General features: G+C 40.5%; 1 protein-coding gene across 1 annotated transcript in view; it reads left to right on the top strand.

Moving 5' to 3' along the window:
- The window catches only part of SACM1L (SAC1 like phosphatidylinositide phosphatase), a 60953-nt gene extending 39944 nt beyond the window's left edge, over positions 1-21009 (top strand). Inside the window, exons 9-20 of the mRNA XM_045509853.2 lie at positions 1261-1346; positions 2111-2197; positions 2690-2758; positions 9238-9317; positions 11667-11765; positions 14180-14318; positions 16071-16140; positions 16241-16313; positions 16954-17047; positions 17157-17249; positions 17837-17894; positions 19344-21009. Of these exons, the coding sequence (XP_045365809.1) occupies positions 1261-1346; positions 2111-2197; positions 2690-2758; positions 9238-9317; positions 11667-11765; positions 14180-14318; positions 16071-16140; positions 16241-16313; positions 16954-17047; positions 17157-17249; positions 17837-17894; positions 19344-19480 (1085 nt within the window). The 3' untranslated portion in view covers positions 19481-21009. The remainder of the gene's footprint in view (positions 1-1260; positions 1347-2110; positions 2198-2689; positions 2759-9237; positions 9318-11666; positions 11766-14179; positions 14319-16070; positions 16141-16240; positions 16314-16953; positions 17048-17156; positions 17250-17836; positions 17895-19343) is intronic.
- The last annotated feature ends 5181 nt before the right edge of the window (positions 21010-26190 follow it).

Raw genomic sequence — 26190 nt, 5'->3', positions numbered from 1 at the left:
GTTTTCTTGGATGGGGTCTTTTTTTTAATGAAAAATTTTGAGTTGGCAATGCATTCATATAGATCAGATATCAAAAGTATAAAAAGATTTGCAATTTAAAAATATTTGTCAGTTCTGACTACAAATAAGCATGTTCTCCTCCTTTTGTAAACAGCAGTTATATCTTGTGTACATTTTCTTGCACCTTAGTTTTTTTTCCAATTTAATATATATTTGAAATTTCTTCATAAAGATCAGTCTCTCTCTCACACACACAATCTCACTCTTATTCTCAATCTCACTTTTTAAAATAACTATTTATTATTCCTCAATGGGAATTATGGGAAGAACCAAGTACAACCCATGCTTCTGACAAATAATTTTAGAAGATATTTAGAAGGCATTTTATTGCTGTTTTGACTCATAATTTTGTCCCCTTCTGGAAATATATTAACAAAAACACTGATGTTATATGTTACATCTCTAAATGGTGTATGTTTGAGAAATGTATCAGATAGAAAAGAGGTTAATAAATACTTGAGATGGTTGAAAATTCATTTATTTTTTTCTGATAATTTGAGTCAGGGACTAGCTTGGAAGTTGCCTTTGCTTAGCAAGCTTTTCTTAGTAAAAGTAGGTAATATACACAAGATTTTTAAGTAGTGCTTCAAACTTCTGAAGGATAAGCCAAATCAAGGCTAAATATTTAAGAGCAGTGCTTTTCAAATTAGGCTTTGTGGGTATATTCATGGAGTTATAGAAATTGTAGTTCTCATATACAATTTTTGTGCTTTCGCTGATAATTAAAATTATGAGCATCTGCTGGACTGTTTGCATCGTTATGACAAAATACTGTTAACAGTTAAAATGCCTACATTTGCATTTAATACTGTGTTTAATGGTTTTAACTTCTAAAATAGTATTTTTTGAGCTGGGATCTATGGACATACTCTCAGGGTATGAGACTTTTGTCTTTAAAATATGTCCCACATTTGAGAAACACTGTTTTACAGGAACTGTGTATATACCAACAATTGACATACTAAATAGCAACATCATCTAGTTATTAATAGATCCTTAATACTCCCCTTCAAAGTCTCTTTAAATAAGTAAATTTCTGTGAGCTTTCTGATGGTGTATTGTGTGTTTGTTTGAAATGTAGTTTTATAAGTTTTTTTCCACTAATGTGAACTGACTTAATTGTTTTCAAGTTAGAATTAGTGAGTTTCTGGTGTTTTTCTTACATAATAAATACAGTTATTATTTTTTTTTCCAATTTAGGAATTGATTCTGAAGGCCATGCAGCTAACTTTGTAGAAACAGAACAAATTGTGCACTACAACGGGAGCAGGGCTTCATTTGTACAGGCAAGTTAATGCGTCTTTTAGGCAGCCAGCCAGTTGGTTTTCTACTTGGATTGTAATTTCCTGTTACATGGTTGAAGTTTTTCTCCTCTTTGCTCCTTTTTTAAAGTAGTACCATCTACAATGTGGAAAAAGTTCACCCAGAACAAAGATCTGACACTCAGCTGCTGACACTGCCTGCCCTTGAATCAGTTCCCTAAAGGATAGGGTAGGGCCTAGGAGGGTGAATTAGGGAAATGGAGCCATCTGTCCGCTTAACTCTTCAGACTTCTTCAGGACAGCAGTGACAGGACAAGCATCCTGTCTTAGGACAGACTTTACCTGCCTTGCCCTTCGGTGTGACGTAGTCTCTGGGATGTCAGTCACTTGCTGCTTCAGAGCAGTAGTGGCAAAAAATGTTTTTAAGTTCATAAACATGTTCTTTTCATAATGAATAAAGCAATTTTCTAATTTTATTATAATGCCAAATTATATAGCAGACATAACTTGGTAATTCTTACTTGTAGATAAATTGATTTATTTTAGACTTCAGAAACACAACTGTCTACTACCCCAGTATATAAAATGAGGAGGAAAACGTCGTTTCCAAATGTATCCCCACAAAATAAGAACTTTAGGAGCAAGTACACATGGATTTCTTCGTAGTTGATAGGTTGTGTTTTTATTTTTTCATTTGCAGTCACTAATATGTGTATACCCCTGACAGTAAGCTGAGAAAAACAAGTTTGTGTGTATGTTTCTTTTTACATATCTTTCTTTTCTTTTAGACTCGAGGATCAATACCACTTTACTGGTCTCAGAGACCAAACCTCAAGTACAAACCACAGCCACTGATCAACAAAGTAGCAAATCATGTGTGTATCTTCCATGTTTTCTCATTGGCTATAAGCAGAAGCTTAGTGGCATTATAGCTTGCATGTAGAGCGTGTATTTATTCCTCATAAGTCAGAATTCAACATCTTTGAGGCCTTTGTCCTTGGTTCTGGCACCTAGTGAACCTCTAAACCAAAAGGCTGTATAGATGGCACGTTAGAAATGTGGAAAACAAACTGATATAATGATATGGCAGATTTCGATTTTACAGATCTCAGTAAGATTTGCAGCCTTACAGTATTTAGAATATTTAGTATATTTCGTGTATTCTGTACTACTATAGTTCAGAGTAGAATGGCTTATAATTACTGCTTACTACATTGTACTTAGAATATCTAGAAGACATGGTCCATCTTAATGTCATTCTTTTGACTGTAGAGATAGGACATTTAAAGAGATACTTTTTTTTAACATATATAAATATTCTTATAATGTAATCTGGCAAAGCATGTAACTTTTTTTTTTCCCTCTAGCTGGATGGCTTCCAGAGGCATTTTGATTCACAAGTAATTATTTATGGAAAACAAATCATAATCAATCTGGTAAGTTTCTTAACATTTCTTGGAATAAAACCTTAGCATCATTTTTGTTTTTTTTTTTAACATAAGAAAATTTACAATTTTAACTATTTTTAAGTGTGTAGTTCAGTGGCATTAAATATTTTACAGTGTTTGTACAACCATTACCACTAGCCATTGCTAGAACTTTTCACCATACCAGATGGAAACTCAGTATCCATTAAACAGTAACTTCCTATTACCCCTCACCTCAGCCCCTGGAAACTCCATTCTACTTCCTGTCTGTATAAATTGCCTATTCTTGGTACCCCATATAAATTGTTTCATGTAATATTTGTTCCTTTGTGTCTTGCTTCTTTCACTTAGAATGTTTTTAAGGTCCATTCATGTTATAGCATGTATCAAAATTTTATTTCTTTCTAAGACTGAATAATACTCTGTTGTGTGTATATCCATATACATTATCCATTGATCCACTGATGGACATTGGGTTGTTTCTACATTTTAGCTATTGTGACTCACGCTGCTCTAAACATTGGTATGCAACTATCTTTTTGAGTCTCTGCTTTCAGTTCTTTTAGGTATAAACCTAGAGTTGGAATTGCTGGATCGTATGGTAATTCTTTGTTTATCTTTTTAAGAAACCACCGTACTGTTCTTCACGGTAGCTACGTTTTACATTCTCACGAGCAATGCACCAGGGTTTCACGTTTTCCATGTCCTTGTCAACACTTGCTATTTTCTGGATTTGCTTTTTTGTTTTGTTTTTTGACTAGAGGCATCCTTAGGGATATGGAGTGGTGTCTTGTTTTGATTTGCATTTCTCTAATGACTAGTGTGACGTTGAGTATCTTTTCATACACTTATTGGCCATTGTATATCTTCTGTGGAGAAATGTCTACTTAAGTATTTTACCCACTTTTAATCAGCTCTAGTCAGATTTTGTTGTTGAGTTATAGTACTACTTTGTATATACTGGAATTAATTCCTTATCAGATATATGCTTTGCAAACATTTTCTCCCATTCTTTAGGTTGTCGTTTCATGTTTTTAATAATGTCCTTTGATGTGCAATAGTTCTTTATTTGATGAATCCAATTTATTATCTTTTGCTTGTGCTCGTGGTGTCATAGTCAAGAAATAACCACCAGATTGATGTCCTGATGAGTTTCTCCTGTTTTTTTCCTAAAAATTTTATAGTTTTAGATCTTATGTTTAGGTCTTTGATCCATTTTGAGTGAATTTTTGTATATGATGTAAAGAATGGGTCTGACTTTATTCTTTGGCATGTGAATATCCAGTTTCCCCATTACCAGTGTTGAAGACTGCCCTTTCCCCACTGAATGATCTTGACACTCTTGTCAAGAATCGGCTCAACAATGGTTTATTTTTGGGCTCTCCGTTTCATTGGTCTTTATGTCTGTTCTTAGGCCAGTACAAAACTGTTTTGATTACTATGACTTTGTGTAGTAAGTTTTGAAATCATGAAATACGAGACCTCCAACGTCGTTGTTGTTGTTGTTATTTGCTACTTGGGGGTCACTTGACCTTCCATATGAATTTTAGGATGGGTCTTTCTATTTCTGAAAAAAAAAATGCCATTGGAACTTTAATAGAGATTACGTTGAAACTACAGATCACTTTGGGTAGTATTGTCATCTTAACAATATTAAGCTTTTTAGCCTGTGAACACAGGTATCTTTCCATTTATCTATGTCTTCTTTAATTTCTTTCAGTAATGTTTTATAGTTTTCAGTATATGAGTTTTCCTCTTCTTGGTTAATTTTATTCCTGAGTATTTTATTCTTTTTGAAGTTATTATAAATGGAATTGTTTCCTTAGTTTCCATTTTGGATTGTTTGTTATTAGCGTATAGAAGTGCAACTGATTATTGTATTTTGATTTTGTATGCTGCAACTTTGCTAAATTCATTTATTATCTCTTAAAAGTTTTTCATGGAGTTTTCTACATACATGATTATGTCATCTGCAAACAGATAATTTTACTGCTTCCTTTCCAATTTGGATGCTTTTTTCTTTTTGTTGCCTAATTACCATGTCTAGGACTTCTACTATGTTGAAATCAAGTGGCAAAAGTCGAAATCCTCTTGATCCTGATCTTAGGGGAAAAGCTTTCAGTGTTTCACCATCAAGGATGATGCTGGCTGTGGGTTTTTCATCTATGACCTTTATCATGTTGAGGAGGTTTCCTTGTAGTCCTAGATTATTGTGTTGAGTGTTTTCATTGAGAAAGGGTGTTGAATTTTGTTAAATACTTTTTCTGTATCAGTCGAGATGATCATTGTTTGTTTTCCCCTTTATTCTGTTAATGTTGTATGCTATATTTATTAATTTCTGCATGTTGCACCACCCTTGCATTCTGGGGATAAATCTTACTTGGTTTTGGTATATACTCCTTTTGTATGCTGCTGATTTTGATTTGTATTTAGCAGTATTTGTGGGGGCGTTGCAACAATATTCATAAGACATAATGATCTTTACTTTTTTTTTTTTTTGTAGTGTTTTTGTTTGGTTTTGATACCAGGATAATCCTGGCCTCATAGAATGAAATAGGAAGCCTCTTTTCTTCAGTTTTTTTTGGAAGGTTTTGAGGTAGATTAGTGTTCACATGTAATTTTTTGGTAGAAACTTTGTGAACCATCATCAGAGTGAAGCCATCTGGTCCAGGGCTTTTCTTTGTATTGATTCAGTCTCTCTCGTATTTATAAGTCTATTTACATTTTCTGTTTTTTCATGATTTGATTGTGATAGATTATATGTTTCTAGAAATTTGTTCCTTTCATCTACATTATCCACTTCCTTAATAGACAAAAAATGTTCATATTTTAATCCTTTTCATTTTTTCAAAATGGTAGTAATATCCTTACTGTCATTCCTGATTTTAGTCATTTGATTCTTCTCCCTTTTTTTCTTGGTCATTATAGGTAAAAGTTTGTCAATTTTGTTGATATTTTTAAAGAACCAACTTTTGGTTTCATTGACTTCTCTCTGTTTCTCTATTTTTTTTATTCTATTTATTTCTGTTCTAATCTTATTTCCTTCCCTTTGCTAGCTTTATACTCAAAGCTAGTTTCATTTGCTCTTTTTCTGGTTCCTTACAGTGAAAAGTGGTATAATTGATAAAAGGTTTTATTTATGAATGTATGTTTGTTTATTTATGGATGTATATGTTTCCAGCTGTAAATTCCCTTTAGCATTGCTTTTGCTTTTTTTCGTAAGATGTGGTGTTTTGCATTTTCATTTTCATTTGTCTCAAGGTATTTTCTAATTTCTCTCTTAATCCAACAGTTGTTTAAGAGTGTGCTGTTTAAGTTACATGTATTTTTGAAATGCCTAGTTTTTCTTGTGTTATTGATGATTAGCTTTTTTCCATTGTGATCAGAAAAAAAACTTTGGATGATTTCTGTCATTTAAAATTTACTTAAGACTTGTTTTGTGGCTGAACAGTCTATCCTGGAGACTGTTCCAGGGACGCGTGAGAAAAATGTGTATTTTGCTATTGTTGGATGGAATGTTCTATCTGTATCTAAGGTCTAATTCAGATTCTTTATTTTCTTATTGACCTGTCTGGTTGTTCTGTTACTGAAAGTGAGCTATTGAAGTCTCCGAGTATTGTAGAACTGTCTTTCTCCCTTCAATTTTTTCATTGTTTCTTCATATACTTTGGGGCTCTGATGTTTGGTGCATATGTATCTTAATTGTTATATCATCCTGGTGAATTCACTCTTTTATCAATATATGTTCTTTTTTATCCTTATAACAGTTTTTGACTTAAAGTCTATTTTGTCTGATATTAATATGGCCACCCTAGTTCTTTTGATTACTTTTTGCATGGAATATCTTTTTCCATTCTTTTAACCTGTTTGTGACTTTAGATCTAAAGTGAATTATTGTACTCTATTGTTGGATCATGTATTTAATCTGTTCTGCCAACCTGTGCCTTTTGGTTGGAGAGTTAATCCATTAATTTTTTAAGTAATTACTGATTTATAGACTTATTTCTGCAATTTTGCTATTTTTTTCCATACCTCTTGTAGTTTTTGTCCCTCCATTTTGTTTTGTTTTGTTTTGTTTTTGTGGTGACGTCTTTTGATTACCTTCTCATTTCCTTTTGTGTGTATATTATACAAATATTTTCTTTGTGGTTACCATGAGGATTACATATAACATCCTAAAGTTACAGTATCCAATTTGAATTAATACCAACTTAACCTCAGTTGTGTACAGAAATTCTGTTCCTTAAAGCTTTTTCTCTCCCCTTTATAGTCTCAGTGTCACAAATTACATCTTCATACATTTTCTTCCCAATAACATAGTTTATGATTATTTTTTATGCATTTGATTTTTAAGTCCTAGTGACAGACCAGGGTTACAAAGTGCATTTTATATTTGCCCATGTATTTACCTTTACTGGAGATCTTAATACCTTTATGTTGCTCTTAGTTACTTTGTAGTATACTTTTTTTTTCCTTGATTGACTGACTTTATTTATTTGTTTATTTATTTATTTACCTTACTTAAGTACTGTCAGTTACAGTGTCAGTTTCTGGTGCACAGCACAATGTCCCAGTCATGCATACACATACATGTATTTGTGTGCACTTCCATTTTAACCTGAAGGACTCCTTTTAGCATTTCTGGTAGGGCAGATCGACTGATAATGAACTCCCTCAGCTTTTGTTTGTCTAAGAATGTCTTAATTTCTCATTTTTGAAGGAAGTTTTGCTAGACATCAAATTTGGGGTTGGCAGTTCTTTTCTTTAAGTACCTTAATTATATCATCCCACTGCCTTCTGGCCTCCAATGTTTCTGAAGAGAAACTGGCATACAGTTCTATTCAGAATCCCTTTCATGTGATGAGTCTCCTCTTGCTGCTTTTGAGATCCTCTCTCTGTGTCTTTCAGCTGTTTGGTTATATAATGTGTTCTGTGTGGGATTCTTTGGGTTTGTTTTATCTGGAGATTGGTGCACTTCTTAAAGCTTTATATCTTTCATCAAATTGGGTTTTTTTTTTTGTTTTTTGGGGTTTTTTTTTTTGCCATTTTCTCTTTAAATAATCTCTCTGCCCCTTTTTCTCTGCTCTTTGTGGGACTCGCATAATGAATATGTTGCCTACGAGATGGTGTCCCAGAAGTCCCTTAGGCTTGGTTCAGCTGCTGATTCTTTTTTCTTTCTGTTCTTCCGACTTAGTTTCATTTGCCCTATTTTCAAGTTTGCTGATTCCTTTTTCTTCCTGCTCAGATGTGCTGCTGAATTCCTCTAGGGACTTTTTAATTTGTTTTATACTTTAAAGCTCCAGACTTACTATTTGACTCTGAATAATTTGTTTGTTGTTTCCATTTTTTTCATATACCGTTTTCCTGATTTCTTTTAGTTCTTTGTCCATGTTTTCTTTTAGCTCTGAGCCTATTTAGGATAGTTATTTTGAAAGCTTTTTATAATAAGACTTCTGCAGGCATGATTTCTGTCAGTTCATCCTTTTCCACTGAATAAGCCTTGTTTTCCTGTTTTTTTGGTATGCCTGTGATTTTGTTGTTGAAAATCGGGCGTTGAATGTTTCCAGTGTGGTAACTCGGAAGTCAGATTCATCTTTCCCAGGGGTTGGCTCTTGTTTTGTTTTTGTTTTGATTGTTGTGTAGTAATCCATTTGTTTTGAGACTTTTCAAAACTGTTTTTGCAAAGACTATTCCTTGTCGTTTATGCTCACTGAAGTCTCTATTCTTTTAGCTTGTGTTCACCTAATGTTTTGACAAGTTTCCTTGAGTACCAGGAACTGAAAAAGACAAACAAAGGGAAAAACAAGAAAGAGAACAACCCGTCTCCCAGTCTCTGCCGACCGGTCCTGTGCCGCAGTGCTCCTTCCCTTACTAGTTAGGCGTGCTCTGAATATCCTAATTTCCCAAAGACTATCACCCCAGCTTCTTCTGCAGGCTTTAGACGGTCTTTTTTATCTCTTCACCTGCAGTGTCTTGCCCTAGGCATCTGCTGGTTTGTAGTCCTCTTGTAGCTTGTATGAACAGTGTTTACTACTTTGTCTGCCTGTGTTCAGATATATGCCAGTGACAAACCAGTCATTCCTTCAGATCAGAACAAAACATACACAGTAATTTGCAAATAAGGTTTGGTTGGCTCCCTCCGATTTGAAGAGGGGTACTGAAAACTGTGTTGCTGCTGCTTAAGTCTCAGATCATCACTGCACTGAGGAAAGGGTGAGATCAGGGCAAGAAAAATGCTATAAAACTGCCTTACACTTTTGAAGATGGCTTTATCTTGATTGGGTGTTTGCTTGGTTGCTGTAAACCTTTGTTTTCCAGAGCTCCTACAAAGTTGATTTAGATGGCTTCTCTTTTTCTTTTTTCATTCTTTCTTTTTGATGTTTTTTTGAGAGTACAAGAGCTTAGAGCTTCCTAGTCTGCCATGTTGTGTCACTCTCTCCTTTTAATTAAGCTTAAAAGAGAGCTATGATACTTTAAATTTTTTACAGGTTAACCAGAAGGGCTCAGAGAAGCCACTTGAGCAGGCATTTGCAGCAATGGTGTCTTCCTTGGCGAATGGAATGATCAGGTACTGCGCTAGAAATCTTCTGCAGGTCTTTTCAGATTAGATGTGCACTTCCATATACACGAAGATCACTCTACACATATTTCAGCTTGTTGTTGTCCATGATTTTGTTAGCTTGACATTTTCTCTGGCATGATTTATATTGCAGAATAACTTCTTAACAGTCGAGTTTTAATTTGCATTTGTAGAAGTTTAGTCCCTGATTGAAATTCTCTCCTTGAAGCTCCTTGTTGCTGTGGCCGTTGGGTCTTGAATTTCAGTTCCTTGTGATTGTTTGGTGTGGTCTTCCTGGTCCTGACCACCACGTGAGCTTGCCTCTCCTTAAGTCACCAGGCAAGTTACAAACTCTGTGTAGCCTTGTCAAAAGAGGGGGTCCTAAACATCAAAGGTTGCCCTATGGGAACGTGCAGGGTAATGAGTCAGCCCACTTGGAGCTTTCTGCAGCAGGAGGCTGGGCTAGGAGGCGGGGTGTACTGTGGCAGGAAGTGGTCACAGGCATTGGGGGAAGACCTTTCAAAGAAATGGTACTGGGTTATTTGGGGAGAATTTTTTTTAACCTATGGGAAATTTTAAACATATACAAAAGTGGAATATATAATGAACCTTTGGGGAGGAGTTTTAACTCTGTTTTATCCAACTCAAAAAAAACTAGCAAATTCATCAGACCCTTAACTCCATGCACGTTTCTGCCTTCTCACAGTGGAACCTGCCCAGACATACTTTGGAGGAATCAGAGAAGTGATTCCCATCCAGGATGTGCCTCAGAATCCTCAAAGGAATTACTCAGACTATACCTAAGACCTCAAAAGTCAGAATCTGGGTTTTAAAGAGGCCAGCATGGATATTCTGGAAAAAGTCTGTCTGCTGGCTCCTGTGGTTGAGACCCTACCTCTGCTTCAGAGGGTTTCTGTAGGTGTGCTCGCCTCCAGAGGTGCCTCCAGAGTTTGTAGAAGCAGCTGACTTTGAGAACTTGAGGCATCAGTCAGAGTCTAAAGTTATGCCCTTGGTGCTCCAGGGCACCTGGAGGGCACCTACTGCTAAGAGTGAACACGCCAGCACTATTGTTATCAGAAACAATAATGATTTAAGATATTCTTAGAAGATACAAATATAATTCTAGAAGGGAGTAAGCTTAAGAATCCAAATGCATGTAAGGGCTAGTGAGCTACGTAAATTCTTCAAACAAGTCTAGAGCTGTGACTTTTGGTCAGAGCACTCCGAAAGCAGCTGTCCCACCGCCACTTTTGTTAGAGCTGCCTTTGAAAATGCTCCCCCGCAACACCCAGTACTCCCAAAGTCTAGCCTCTCAGTTGGCTAACCTCTATTTTTATACTAATTTCTAAGGACACCTTTTTCCCCTGAGATAAACATTGAGGTGATAGACGCCCCTCTCTTGACCTGCTCAAAGCCCACACTCTGTTAGCTTCAGTCTGTTGGAACCAGAGGAGTCACATGAGAGCAGATGCCTACTGTGCATGTTACTGTGTAGGCGGGAGCATGAGGTCCGTCTGGTCCCCCTCCTGTGTGGCAGGGTCCCTGAGTAGGGTGTCGGGGTGAGGAGCTCCGTGTGCCTGGTGCTCAGCTTCTCTGCGTGCTTTCTTCCTCCCTCTACTTTCAGGAGTTGGCTCATGATTCTTTTTCCCCTCTTGGGGGGCGACATTTTCCAGCTCATGGTAGGACGCCTTCACTGTTAGATGTGTTCTGACTTTGACATTTATGCCTCTTAAATACTAGATAACCGAAAACAACCCATTACAGACTAACAGGCAAGAAAAATCTCCCTACACTTGTACATGTGACGTCTAGATACTGATCAAGTGACTTTGTCAGGATGGACAGTAATAACCAGAGTGGGGACCATCCTGCCTGTTCTTCTCACAACCTGTAGTACACAACAGTCTGATCTCAACTGAATCGAATTTGACCAGTTTGAACATTTTAATCGATTTGAGGGGGAAAAAAAGGTGGACCCTGTTTGCACTTGGGGTTGGGAATAACAGATGCTAGATACTCAGCTGGACGAGGCTGCTCTGTGTTTCATGCCTGCACGCTGCTCCTGAGCTAACTTCTTTAGCATTTTGCTGGGCTTTCTACTCCTGTCGGAGGGCCTCTGGAAGAACGTGTGGAGATAGAAGAGTGTGTGTGTTTAGTTTTTTTTCCTTCAGTAGTTGCGAGCTTGAGAAGGTAGGTGTGTGCGTGTGCGCACGTGTAGCGGTGTGGCAGAGCAGGGGAGGCACTGCCCTTCCCGAGTGATGTGTGCGCGCTGGTAGAAGGTCCGCGGATGAAGGTGTTATTAATAGAAGGAAGATGAATCCTTTTTAGTCGGTTTCTGAGTATCTTTTCTTTTGGTAGATATATTGCCTTTGACTTCCATAAGGAATGTAAAAACATGAGATGGGATCGACTAAGTATTTTGTTGGATCAGGTGGCAGAAATGCAAGACGAATTAAGGTAAGCTGTGTGATTTCCCTGTGGAGGTTGAGGGTCGAGGTATGTGCACACGTTGATCATATTTATTATGTATTATCCAGCAAACTTACAGACACAGTCCACTGGGTTGACAGCATGTGTCTATACTCATTTTTAGTTTTTTTCTTTTGAAAGATGAGATTTGGTGATTTTAAAATTTAAATTCTTAAAAATGACCCTAGTCCAGGTATTTTCATATTTTTATGATTTTCCACACATTTACAGATTTTTATATAATTGAAGTCAGCTTACTGTTTTATGTTCAGCTGTTTTCACTAAACATTCTATCACAGGTATTTTGTCATTAGCCTACCTGGTCTCTGATGGTAACGTTTAATAGCTCTTCTGTGTTCCACTGTGTACAGTTGCTGTTAAATGCTCTCGCTCACATTGGGCATCTGGTTTGTTTCAAAATTTCTCTTCCTACCATGAAAGATAGTGCTGCAGTAAATAACTCTGGGTATAAATATATTTTTACTTCTGCTAAATTGTTTGCTAACAAATTCTTGAGGGTGGAATCATGGATGAAAGGGTCTGAATGTCTGTGGTACTTACTTTTCACGTGGGTGTAGGACGTTACTGTCTGGGTTCACGGGCCTACTGTATGGACTTTGTGCACATGCCAGTCTTTACCTGTTTTAAAACCAAAATGAGGAATCTGTAAACCAGCCTATCATTTTGTTCTGCCTGTTCTTACCAGGGTTAAAACCCTGGCAAGCCAAATGCACTTTTTAATTTGTTACACAGTAACGTAGTAAAACCTCTCCTGTGGATGTTTGCCCAGCTTTTCAAAAAATATTTTTATACATACTAAGTAATCAGCCATAGCTAGTTAAATCTACTGTTTTTCCCTATGAGTTCTCGTTACGAGCACAGCTAGGGAAGAGGGGTGATCTGTATCATTATTGAGGTAGAGAAACCTTGGCTGGGGCGGCGCATTGTCAGAGAGGGGGCTTCCTTGGGTTTTCCTGTTAGCTGCTGCCACACAAGCGTGTAAGAAAGGGAGGATGGACACCAGAATCTGTATCCACTGCACTCACTGTGTCCACAGGGGCAGGGGCCCTTTCACCAGGGACTTTCTGATGACCTCTCTGGACATTTGTTCCCCAGGAGTTTTGGGGAAGAGGAAAGAATCTAGGCTTCGGGGTCCTCCAGTCAGTGTGAAATCTCTTATTAGTCACGTGACCCCGGGGAAGTTAGTTATCTTCAAATCTTGTTTTTTTCCAACTATAGAGATAATAATACCTAGCTCATAGACTTACTGTGTAGTTTAAAAAATAATATTTATAAAATATGAAGTATTTATAAGTTCTGATGTGGTGTCAGGTCTCACATGCCCTCTGTATGTACAGACTATTTTAACCTCATCAGTTCTGCATGAACCTTATGTATATTTTTAGTCTAAACACATTCTTTTAGGCCCTTATTTTTAAGGTCAAGATTTTTAGCCCTTAGTGAATCTATTGCATTTCCCCCTCCCTTTTTGATTTTGGGGAATAATTGCAATAAATATTACCTAGTATTCATTGGATGTTCAGTCCCATACACCCTGCTAAGCACTTTATTATCTTATTTAAACCTTAGTGCAGCCTAATGTCATCTCCATTTTGTGGATGAAAAAACTTAGGCTCTGAGAGATTTGGTTAATTATTTAAAGTTACACAGCTAGTAAGTTGCCCAAGGAGCTGAGGCCAGCAAACCAAAGCCCATGCTCTTCACTGCCACACTGTGTGTTGTCAGGTTTTTGAGTTCATAGAATTATCTGAAAAGACTGTTAAAAATGAAAGAAACACAGGAATTGGTAACTATGGTTATGGACATGTGGGTGGTTAAGGGGAGAAGGAAAAGTTATAAATTTTGTACTATTTGTATATATTACCCATTTTAAGAAGGGATTTTAAAATATTTTTAATGTGCAGTATCCAACCCTTGCTTCAGATATTCTTACTCAGTTTGTCTCAGGCCAAGCATCTTCATTTTTAACAAACAACTCAGGGAATTCTGGTAGAGACAGCACAGGGACTGTGCTTGGAGAAACCCTGAAGTGTGGGGCATTGGTACAATAACGATGTCAAAGGAAGCCCTCTTCTGGCCTTTAGGCAGCAGGGCGATGTCCAGAGCAGCCTCTCCAGGACTCCCGACGCTCCTTTTTCACATCTCTTGGGTGAAATGAGCTCGATGGTACAGTTGTTTTGGGATGGGGGCCGTCTTGCCTCGCTATTCGAACTTCCTTTTTTGGTCCATGGTAACCAGATACACTTGGACTGTACATTTCCTTTTGTGACCTTTTACTTTACCAGTTTTAATGTTTCTGACGTGGACCTGTGTTGTAAGAGGTCTGTCCGTAGTAGACTTGGCTGCTTTGGTATGAGAGTGTTTATACAAATATGTTTTAGTTATTTTCTAGTGGACTCTGCCGGCATGGTGGTGAGTAACCAGGAAGGCGTGTTCCGCAGCAACTGCATGGATTGTCTGGACAGAACCAACGTGATCCAGAGCCTGCTGGCCCGTCGTTCGCTCCAGGCCCAGCTTCAGGTACAGATTCTTTTTTCTTTTACTAAAACAGTACAGCTAAAATGAAAGAAACTTCATCTTTAAAAACCAGTAACAAAAATAAATTTAGCTTGTAAATTAGTTAAATACAAATCACAGAACCTGGTTAACTACGTTCTGCCCTAACCCAGCTCTTTTTGTCTGTGTGTCTTGCCGTAGGCAGATGTGCACGTGGTGGGTGCGTGTATGCAGTGCTGAACTGTGCCGTTTTCCTCTAGCATCAGTCATGTTGTACTAACATTTACTAAGCCATTTAGGCTGCTGCATTTGGGGCTTGTAAATAACCCTGTAGAGAATGCACCTGTGTGTATTAGTATCAGCTTGAATTATTTCCTTTGGGTTAAATCCTAGAAGTGTAATTACTGGGTTTAAGAGAATACATGTTTTACTTTCCAAAAGGGTCAGACCAGTTTACCTTAACGCCAGCCAGCAATGACAAGTGAATCCATTTCATTGAACTCTCACCAGCATTTGATATTTTTATTTTAAAAGCTTTTTGTCCTTTTTTAATAGTATAAAATAGTACCTCAAAGTTGTTTTCGTTTGCATCTCTTTTATTGTGGGCAAGGAATATTAACTCCCAGGTTAAACGTTTCTGACAGCTTTGCTTTACCTCTGAGACTATGCTGTTGAGGAAGAATAGGTAAAAATATTTTCTTCTGCTTATATTTGGAATTAAAAATAAGTAGAGCCTCTATTTCCAGATCACATTGGCATTTGTTGGGGGGGGGCAGACAAAATGCATCCCAAGTGGCTTTTGCCTAAGTAATCTGCACATTCAGCTTTGTTGATGACAATTTAGCGGGACTCGGGAAGGAATTGTGGAATCCCTGAATCCTCAAGGAGCCTGTGGCAAAGGAGTGGCTGCCCTCTTTGAGCACTGTCTAGCTTGTACTGTGTCCTGGTCAATCTGCTCGATCTACTTCAGATAATATTTTTCAATAGAAACAATGTTAGGAATGGTGGTTTCAAAGGCTGATTAACAAAAACCTATTTAACTAGGTTCTGTGATTTGTATTTGATTAATTTACATGCTAAAAATAGTATCATAAAACCCAACCACCCTTCAGAGAGTCTTTGGGCAGGAAGTTCTCTAGCATCGTGCCAGCTAATGTGGGACTCCAGTGGTGCCTTTCCCCTTCCAGTGAGGGCAGTCTTTCCCCAGCCAAGTTAAAGGTCCCTGGGGGTGGGAATGCCCCATTCTGAGGTAGAGATGGCCAGGCGTCATCCGGGGTGAGCAGTGGAGCTGTGGGTTCTCAGAGGGTTCCCCATCTGTGGGCCACGAACTCTAAAGGGGAGTCCATAGAGGTTCAGGATGGCCCGCAGTCCTCTGAGATTCTAGGCAAAGGGCTGTGCCTGTGTGCAGTTTGTGGGGAGGGAGTTAGGGGGTTAGCATTCATCCAGTTCTCAGAGGTCCCTAGTTAGGGGGTAAGTTTGGGGGTAAGAAGTCAGGGAGTGAATTGTGAGGAGGGCAGATGGGTAAAGGCAGTAGAGTCGGGGGGGGTGGGTGGCAGGAGAGGAGGAAGTGATGACTGGAGTCCTGCCACTGTTCCTGTGGGCCTGCGGGCGGAGGGAAGGCCGCAGAGAGGGCAGTCAGGGTCCCCGCAGACAAAGAAAGCACCTCCCGCCTGCAGCCAAGGGCCACATGATGTGATTTGGGGACTGTCTGCTTTTCCTTCCTCAGTCATGGGTGCTGAAATCTATTAGACACAAACATGTGTTTTCTTATTCCAGAGACTAGGAGTTTTGCACGTGGGACAAAAGCTTGAAGAACAAGATGAATTTGAGAAGATTTACAAAAACGGTAGGTAATTTCTTTAATAGGGGCCGAGTTACTCAGATTTTGAACGAAATAAATATTTTGGGTTTAGAGCATTATCAGCTGATTTTTACTTTTGTCACAGCCTGGGCTGACAATGCAAATGCCTGTGCCAAGCAGTACGCGGGAACCGGTGCCTTGAAGACTGACTTTACCAGGCAAGCTGTGCGGTAAAATGGCAGCCAGACCCGTGCTCACAAGTCTGGTGCCCAGGAGGTCGCTCGGGCAGCTTTCGGATGACAGCAAACCACCCATGCCTGGGCCTTGTTTCAGACCCAGCAAGCCCGTGCTGCTGGGAGAGGCGGCCTTAGGGCTTCTTCTCTCCCCGGGTGATTATGACACACAGTGAGGGTTGAGAACCATGGGCTTCAGCTCTTCTCATAATGTCCTGTGCACCCGGGTTACCCCAGTCAGGCCAGCAGGTCTGGGGCCTGAGCTGCTGCTGCTTTCAGGGACCACATTGGGGTGTGACTGTCACAGAAGGGCCACCTTCTGCTGCAGGGATTCCCTAGGAGCACAGTAAGATGCCTAGTCTCTGCTGTCTCATAGCCCTTAGCCTGCGCCCTGCACTCCTTGCCTTCCTGTCCTTGCAAAGTGGGCCTGAGCATCTTCTTCAGGCCCACTGTGGTGATGTTTTAGAAAGAGAATACATATTTCTTGGACTGGATGGATGTTTCCTTTATATACTCAGGGATGATGTTAAAAATCTTTGTAACACACTTATCTCCATACCACATACTTACTGGCCATAAAACTGTGTGAGGATTTAATATGCAAAACTTAACCTCTTTTAACCAGAACTGGGAAGAGAACTCAGTTAGGACTTCTAATGGATGGCTGGAACTCACTCATACGGTACTACAAGAACAACTTTTCTGATGGATTTAGACAGGTAAGTTTATATTTGATGCTAGTTTTTGGTCATCCGGTGGCTACATCTTAGTTCCTCAGCAAAGTAATCACATCTAATTGGGGGGTTATTGCCTTTTTTTCTGTTCTAGGATTCCATCGACTTATTTCTTGGGAACTACTCAGTGGATGAATTAGAATCTCACAGTCCTTTAAGTGTTCCAAGGGATTTGAAATTCCTAGCTGTAAGAAACGTTTATGTTTTTCAGACACAGTGCTTTTAACAGCTTGAAGGCATAGGTGGTGCCACCTGCCCTTGATATAAAACAAGATAAATTTTTCTTACGGAACATAAGGGCTTAAGTTTCCCCGGGGAGAGGAGCTAACTTTGGAGTGGTTGTCTTTCAGACATGACTCTTTTCTCACATCGTTTTGAAGTGAGAACACAGAAGCACCGGGAGTGTGAGGTTCTCATTTCAGGGAGACTCTGCTCCCCTTGGGTTCAGGGAGTGCTGGGGGCAGGCTTGTGACAGGGAAGGGAAAGTGGGTTTTTGACACATCTCACTGCCAGACTCTGCAGGAGCCTCTCTAGGGTCTCATCCCAGTGGGCAGAGTCCTGGGTTCTCATCTGGGCGACCTTTGGAGGAAAGCCAGAACCCATTTGAAGATTTGGGCAGTTATGATTGAGCCCCTAAGTAACAATATTTTGTTGAAAAAATATTTTGTATATTAGATTGCACTGGAGTTTTATTCTTTTTCAAGCAAAGCGTGCACAGCTGATTTTGCAGCTGCTTATCAGCATCTTACCTGGTGTGTCTGTTCTCTTTTCCAGTTGCCTATTATCATGGTGGTTGCCTTTTCCATGTGCATTATTTGTTTGCTTATGGCTGGTAAGTCTGTCCACATGCTTTCATTTCACAGCTACTTGATACTGAGTAAAGTGAGCAGATCAGTCTTCTTACCAAAGTGATACAGAGTAATTATTTATCACCCTACCTTCCAGAGATAAGCTAATTACTCTTAACATTTTGATGTTTTAAAAAGTTTTTTTTTAACTGAGCAATATAAACATTTTCCCATGTCATTTTTAGTGGCTGCAAAGTATTCATGGATGTGCAGTCCATTTAACCATGTAACGTTAGACAAATGTTATTACAGATGATGCATTACTTACTGAATTTTAGTAGCAAAATTGCCTAAGAACCTGACACACCCAGTGTGTCTCTTTACTGATTTTCTCCCCATTTTCCTATGTTTCAGTCAATAAGCATGTAAGATGAAGGTGTCTCTGTTCATTAAGTAATATTCAGTGCTCTGGGCATTCGAGTCTGTGCCTGGGCGGCGCAGGGAGAGGCATGTCCAGTCGCCTCCTCTGCCCTGACTGCTCCGGGCTGCCATTTCTCTGTCCTCAGCAGCACCATGTGTACCCCTCTTACAGCACGTTCCTCTGTTCACCTTGTAAGTACCTAGGGAGGTCTGTTTCAGAGGTGCTGTATGTCGTCGGTGTCCCTGACACACCTGGTGTGCATTTCTGGTAACGATTTACACACCCATCGTCTTTCTCCCTGCAGCAGCAGCTTTTTGAGGGCAGATGCTGTTCTCTCTCCTGTGTCTGGGATATAGGGAGCCCTCAGCCCGAGTTTGCTGAATTAAGGACTCCTGTTCCACCCTAATTCTGCCAGCGTCTCCTGGGGAGGCTCAGGACCTGTTCATCTGTCATCACCGCCCCCCCCACCCCCACCCCAGGTGCAGCAGTCACCACACAGGAAGGACTGCTGTTACTCTAGGGCAGGAGTTAGCAACTGTTTCCTGAAAAGAGCTAGATAATGTTTGCAAAATCTGAAACTACATAGGGTCACTGTTGCTTTTTTTGACAGCTCTTTAAAAATGTAAAAACCATTCTTAGCTCACAGTCCAGAAGCAGGTCCGGGGCGAGAGGACAGGACCACCCACGTGTGCTGCTCACGGTTTTGTGCACGCCCTGGATCCTCTGACTTCTTTAAAACACTGCCCATTTTCTGGGAGCCACTCCACTGTCAAAACAGACCACAATAACGAAACTCATTTATGGTTTCTTGACTAATACTCACATTTCCCTGTGGAACCTCTCGAGAAGCGGGGAAGTCAAGCCATCAATGCTTTCTCAAGCTTCTGATGCTAGCTAGCCAGCCAGAGTTTGAGAGCCACTGGTTGAAACCTTAAGTTAAAGGTTTTTATTTTTCCTGTGGGTTTGTTTGTAAACTTAAATGTTGTCAAGATACGCTAAACGGCTGAAAGTGGAGGTAGCTCGTATTAATAAAATGACTTGTTATTTATCAATTGTTTTTTTAAATCAACAGGTGACACCTGGACAGAAACACTGGCCTATGTGCTCTTCTGGGCAGTTGCAAGCATTGGAACATTTTTTATCATTCTTTACAATGGCAAAGACTTTGTTGATGCTCCCAGATTGGTACAGAAAGAAAAGATAGACTGAATTTGTGTCTGTGGAAAGCGGCTTGGCTTGGAAGACTCCATGATGCAGAACTGGAGTCTTTACTGACCCGCTTTCCACATCGGCCTGAGGTCTTTTTTATCCAGAAGCACATATTGTGCTTTGTGTGGGGGTGATGACTTAGAATTGACCTGATGTTACTGCCTTGATGATCTTCTTACTGTTGGGATGGTTATATTTGTAATTTGAAGCTATTCTATAATTAAAATGTAACCTGAATTCAGCTCACAGAATGGAAGGAATCTGCTCACTGTCAATTTAATCAACTGTTGCAGAATAAGTAATATATTTAAAAAGTCTAATGTCATTATTTAAAACAGTAAAACTATTTTTCTAGCTCTGTTGTTTTGTCACTGTAGAAGCAGTTGCTGTTAGCAAGCATACTTTTGGGGCAAAATAACCTGACTACGCGCGGAGGAGGAGGAGCCTGGGTCTCGTGTTCCTCTGCAGTTTTAGTTGGGCTGCCTTAGGAGAGTGTGATGAAGAGAGTTAGAATATACTTTATCTTTTTTAAAAGGTGTAAATGAAATCAAAGAATGTAAAGTCTTCTCTTACGCTAAAGGTCCAAAGCCGCCTGTGTTGTCAGGACTGCCCCGGCGTGGAAAATGCCTTTGGTGGGTAAGAGTCGTTGGGCTCCTCTGAGGGTCATCCCTCGGAACGTGCCGGCCTGTGCGTGGGTCTGGTGCTGAATTCGGTGTCGCACTTGGAGGCAGCGGCTGCTTTTCCACGCATGGTAGTAGTGATGCTTTTCACTCTGTAAAGGTTTTTGGTAGCTGTCAGTAAGTGTCTACAATTTAGTGCTTCCACGTAGTTATAGTTCTAATCAAGGACCAACTTAAACTTTATGTGCAAAAGCAAGCCTGAAAAACAGGCTTTAGAAGTTGCGCAGAGTTCTAAGTGGACGTGTGTTCAAATTATAATTATGAAGTTTAAATATTAGAAGAGTATATGAGGTGGCATAATTGCCACTATTTTAAAATAGCTCAAATACTGCTCCAGTATTTGTGTTGTGCTTGAAAAAATGTAGTTTCACTAGTAATACCTTTTGTTGTCCTTAAATATCTCTAAAAGCGCCTTGATTTCAGCATTACCTTTTTTTCAATATTACCTTTTATAAACATTAATAAGAGTTGTTGCTTTTAGAAACTCTAAAGGAAATAGCTGGAAAACCCTGTGTAGCTTAAAATCAGTCGTTGGCATTCATGATAGGGTAAGTAATTAGAACTACCTACTCTTAAGTATAATTTGTTCCAAAGATGAGCTATCTAACCTTAGTTCACGTCTGCTGTACTATGTTACTCAGATGCTACTGGGCATTCACATTAAGAACTTATTTTAACACCACAAAGACCAAATCTGAACTGCTAATGTGGCTGTTTTGCAGTGAGTAGGCTAACGTCGGTGTATTCAATCTTAAGGTGTCAATATTCCAGAACCCTGCAGTGATTTTATTTCTAAATTCATGTACTGTAAATCCATAAGTGAAAATAAAATGTCATATTCTTTTCTAACTCCTGTTGGTGTCATTCCTGTACCTTGTACTTTAGAATTTTAAAAATCATGCAAAGCAATGTGTAGTCAAAAATCAAATGATGTAATTAAGCAAGAACAGGAATAGCTTCTGCAGGCCTGCTTTCACTTTGGCCACTTGAGGAAGTGTGCTTATCCTTGTAATTATTTTTCAGTTACACATCAAACCAGGGGAATGTTTGGTAAAGTATAATGTTCATTAAAAGGTGTCCTCTGTATCCCCAGCTCCAAATTGTGCTTTATTTTTCAAAATGATAGAGGTCATAACCGAGAATTGGGACAGTGTTGCTTATGAGAAAACGTTCTCCCAGACCACAGGAAGCTGCCCGCTAGCAGGAGGGAAGCACTGATGCGGACACCCCTGCGGGCAGGAGACCCCTGCCCGTGTGTGTGTGTGTGTGTGTATGTAAAGGGGTGTTTCGGGGGGGACGCGGCTTAAACAAGTTGGGGAGTGAGTCCAGGTGTCAGAGTAAGTTAACCTAACTCAGATAACTCTTTCATAAAATAGTATGTTCCTCGCCACCTGGGCCACTCCGACATGGCAGCTTGGTCCAGCAAAGCCAGCAGGATATGTCAGTCACAGTCTCTCATAACCTCATCTTGGAAGTGTCATCCCATCGCTTTTGCCACATTCTGTGCATTAGAAGCAAGTCACTAGGTCCAGCTCAGGAGGAGAGGATGGTATGGGGGCATGAATGCCAGAAGTGGGGGTTTCTGGGGGGCCATTTTAGAAATCTGTTCCCACAACCTCTAAAGAGAGAAAAACCCAAAGGCGTGATTCGGAGCTAGTGCCGGGGGAGTGAGGCGTATCCATGCTGTGCGTGTTGAGGTCGTCTGCCGTTTCCAGTAGTTAGCTATACTCTGTGGAGAATAATTCTTGGTTGGTTATGTGTACTACATACATCTCCCTCTAGTCCGTGGCTTGTCTTTTAAGTTTCTTGTGGTGACTTTTTATGAAAGAAATATATAATTTCAGTGGTGGTGAATTTACTGAACATTTCCCAGCACTGTTTGCACCTGAAAGACGTATTTTTCACATAAGTTTGCTTTTTCACTTTTAGGTCTTTTTTCCCTCCTATGGAGTAAGAAAAAGTTCTTTGTCAATCTAGATTGATCAGATTATGCTGCAGTAACAAATGATCCCCAAATCTCAATGCTTTAAAAAAAAAAAAGGTTTGTTTCTCACTCACTCTATTTCCTTGAAGGGTCGGCTGCAGCTCTGTACCTGACACCTGCATCCTGGGAGCCGGAGTGGTGAGCATCGGCACTTTGGAACATTACCAGTTGTCCTGGCAGAAATAAAAGGAAAAAGTTTCAGCTTGAAGGTGACAGTCGATTCTGTTCACATTTCACTGGTCAAGACAAATCACATGGGAGGGGCTTCAAGATGGCAGAATAGAAGGACAGGGAGCTCACCCTCGCCCATAAATACATCAAAAATATACCTACATGTGGAACGATTCTCACAGAATACCTGCTGAACTCTGGCAGATCTCAATCAAGCTACAGGAAAAATCACGTCACCGGGTGGGGACCAGGACAGGACCTGGAAGGAGCTGGGAAAGAGGAAAAGTTCCTTCACCCTGGAAAACCTCTTCACTGGCGGGGACATCAGCCAGGACAGAAAGGGCGCTTCAGAGGCTCAGAGAAGAGTGAAGCAGCCACTTTGCCACAGGCAGAACAGAAACCAGCACAGGATCTGTGCAGCCCCAGCTCAAGGCCCGAGCCCACCGGTGCGTGTGGGGGTTGGGAGCTGAAGCAAGGACCTCAGAGGACAGATCTGGGGAGAGGACTGGGGTCTGCTGTGTGGAGACAGCCGCGAGAGGCTGCAGTGTGGTGTGGGCTGAAACTAGGAGTGTGCAGAGGAGCCCGGGTGCACCAGAAAAGCCCCATTGTTAACACGTGCTCGCGAACTCAGGGCCAGGACCTGCCACAGCAGTCTCCTTAGCTTGCTCACAGCAGGGCTGCAAGTGCTGGTCGGCTGCCCCCAGGTAGAGGCCGGGCTGAAATCTGAGTTCCCTCCGAGGGGTGGCGTGACTGGGAGCTGGGGTGAAATCTGAGCCCTGTCCAAGGCAGCACCTGCAGACTTACACCACTGGTGCCTTTGTAAGCTCAGCGCGTCCAGGACACCTGAGCAGAACCCGGGTGTACGGCGAGGGCAGGTCCAGCACTAACACCAGCTGAGCAGATGGAGGCAGGACTGGGCTCTGGGCTGACCCTGCACATCCACAGCGGCTCCAGCTGCACGACTATGTGCACCCACAGCAGGGCCTGGGGCCTGACTTCAGTGGAAGCACCTGGAGTGTGAGTACAGTGCACGGGGCGGGGCACCAGCGCAGGCGGCCTGCGTTCCCACAGCTGCGGCAGGGCTGAGAGCAGGACCAATGCCAATGTGCTGTGTGAGCCTGCATGCTAGGGGACAAGGGGCAGCTCCTGCAGAGGAATACCCAGTGGCTCCTGTCCCAGCAGAAGTGCTCCAGTCCTGCCTCACACAGCAGCTCAGAAATGGAGCTGTGGGCCTGTACTCCAACAACTGGGGAGCAGACAGCCCCCAAGAGGGCTGTGACAACCAGAGAGCAAAGAGGAGGTCCTACGCACGATCCAGTGCAGGATCTGTCACCACAACACCAATCACAACCCCTGTCGAGGAGATAACAGCTGACACACATATAGGAAAGATGTGGCAGCTGTACATGCTAAAAACAGCCCCCACAACAAAAATATTAGATGCATGCAAGGCACACACGGATGCTCCCAGTTGAAAACAGCCCTTCAAGATGCCAGTAGGTGACTCACTCCTCAATCTATAGAGTCACACAGAGATAAGTAAAATGAAGAAGCAGGGGAAAAACACTCGGTGAAAAGACAAGTCTCCTGAAAGAACAATGAAGGACCTCCACCGGCAACCAGACGCCGAACTCAGGACGTACAATAGTAATTATCAGAGAAATGCGAACCGAAACTACGAGGTATCACTTCACACCGCTCAGACTGTTCACCATTAAAAAGTCCACGAACGGTAATACTGGAGACGGTGCAGTGAAAGGAACCGTCCTACACTGCTGGTGGGAGGGTGGTTTCGGCACTACTATGGAAAACACTGTGGAGGTTCCTGAAAAACCTAAAAATAGACTTGCCTTGTGACCCAGCAGTCCTACTCTTGGGAAATCTACTTTGAAAATATACCTCCTTCCCCACCCCATGTTCATAGCACAGCATGGACACAACCTAAATGTCCACTGGCAGAGGACTGGATAAAGATGTGAGGTAGGTGGGGTGTGTGTGTGTGTTGTGTGTGTACGTACGTACACACCCACACACACACACACATATATATATATATATATATATATATATATATATATATATATATATATATATATACACACACACACAATGGATTATTATACAGCCTAAAAGTAAGACTAAAATACTGCCATTTTGAGCAACAGGTATGGACCTGGAGATTGTCAGACTAAGTGAAGGGAGCCATAAAGAGAAAATTGTCACATATCACTTACGTGTAGAATCTAAAAAATAATACCAATGAACTTATTTACAAAACAAAAACAGAAATAGAGACATAGAAAACAAACTTAAGACTACCAGGGGGAAAAGAAGAGGAAATGGAGGGATAAATTGGGAATTCGTGATATGCAGATAGTGACTACTATAAAATGGATTAAAAAGGAGGTTCTACTGTATAGCACAAGGAGCCATATGCAAAAATAGCCTCTTGTGAAAAAGAATATGAAATAAATATATATAGAAATATATATGTATAACTGAGTCCCTATGCTGTACACCAGAAATTAACACAACATGGTAAACTGACTATACTTGGATTTTAAAAAATAAAAATACTGAAGGAATGAAGAAAGCCTATTGATAGAAGGGCAGATTACTGTAAAAAGGAACTAGAAACTCTAAAAAAGAAAGCCAATTTAAATCAGAAAACTCATTTGCTGAGATGAAAGCCAAACTAAAGGCAATAAATAGCCTCTAAACAATGCAGAAGAACAAATAAGTAGTCTGGAAGCTAGAAGAATGGAAATGACCCGAGCAAGACAGCAGACAGAAAAATGTTAAAAATGTTAAAAATGAAAGCAATACGAGAGGCCTATGGCATGCTCAGAAAAGCATGCTAATCTATGCATAATAGGATCCCAGGAGGAGAAGAGAGAAAAGTGAGTTGAAAACGTATTTGAGGAAAGAATTGAAACAAAAAAATGAAAGAGGGAAAATTAACACCCAATACCACAGAAGAAGAAACAAACGTCTGATAAAATACTGTGAACAATTACATGCCAACAAATTGGACAACCTAGAAGAAATGGACAGGTTTCTAGAAACATTCAGTCCACAAAAACTGAATCAAGAAGAAATAGATTCCTTTGAACAGACTGATCACTAGAAGTGAAACAGAGTCTGTAATGACAAACAAAACAAAGCAAAACAAAAACTCCCTGCCTGCGAGGAAAAAAAAAAGTTCAGGACCAGATGTCTTCACTGAGAAATTCTACCAAACATGTAAGGAAGAATTCATACTGATCCCTCTCAAACTCTTCTAAAAGATTGAAGAGGAGGGAGCACTCCCAAACTCATTCTATGAAGCCACTATCACTCTGATATTTCTCCAGTGGAGACACACAGATGGCCAATAGGTACACGAAAACTTGCTCAGTATCGCTAATTAGTAGAGAAGTGCAACCTCACACTGCTCAGACTGTTCATCACTAAAAAGTCCACAAACGATAACTGCTGGAGAGGGTGTGCAGAAAAGGGAACCCTCCTGCACTGTTGATGGGAATGTAATTGGGTGCAGCCACTATAGAAACCTGTATGGAGGTTCCTTAAAAATCTAGAAATAGACTTACCATGGGATCCAGCCAATTTCACTCCTGGGTGTATATCCAGAGGAAACTCTAGCTTGAAAGGATATCTGTCCCCCACCCCAACCCCCGATGTTCATAGCAGCACTATTTATAAGAGCCAAGACTTGGAAGCAACCTAAATGTCCATCAACAGATGACTGGATAAAGAAGATGTGAAACATTTATACACAGACACACACATACGCATACACGTATACAATGACATACTCCTCAGCCGTAACAGAAGAATAAAACACTGCCATTTGCAGCAACATGGATGGACATGGA

Source organism: Camelus bactrianus, chromosome 17 (assembly GCF_048773025.1).
Source record: "Camelus bactrianus isolate YW-2024 breed Bactrian camel chromosome 17, ASM4877302v1, whole genome shotgun sequence".
Lineage (NCBI taxonomy): Eukaryota > Metazoa > Chordata > Mammalia > Artiodactyla > Camelidae > Camelus > Camelus bactrianus.
This window is presented reverse-complemented; position numbering and strand designations above follow the sequence as displayed.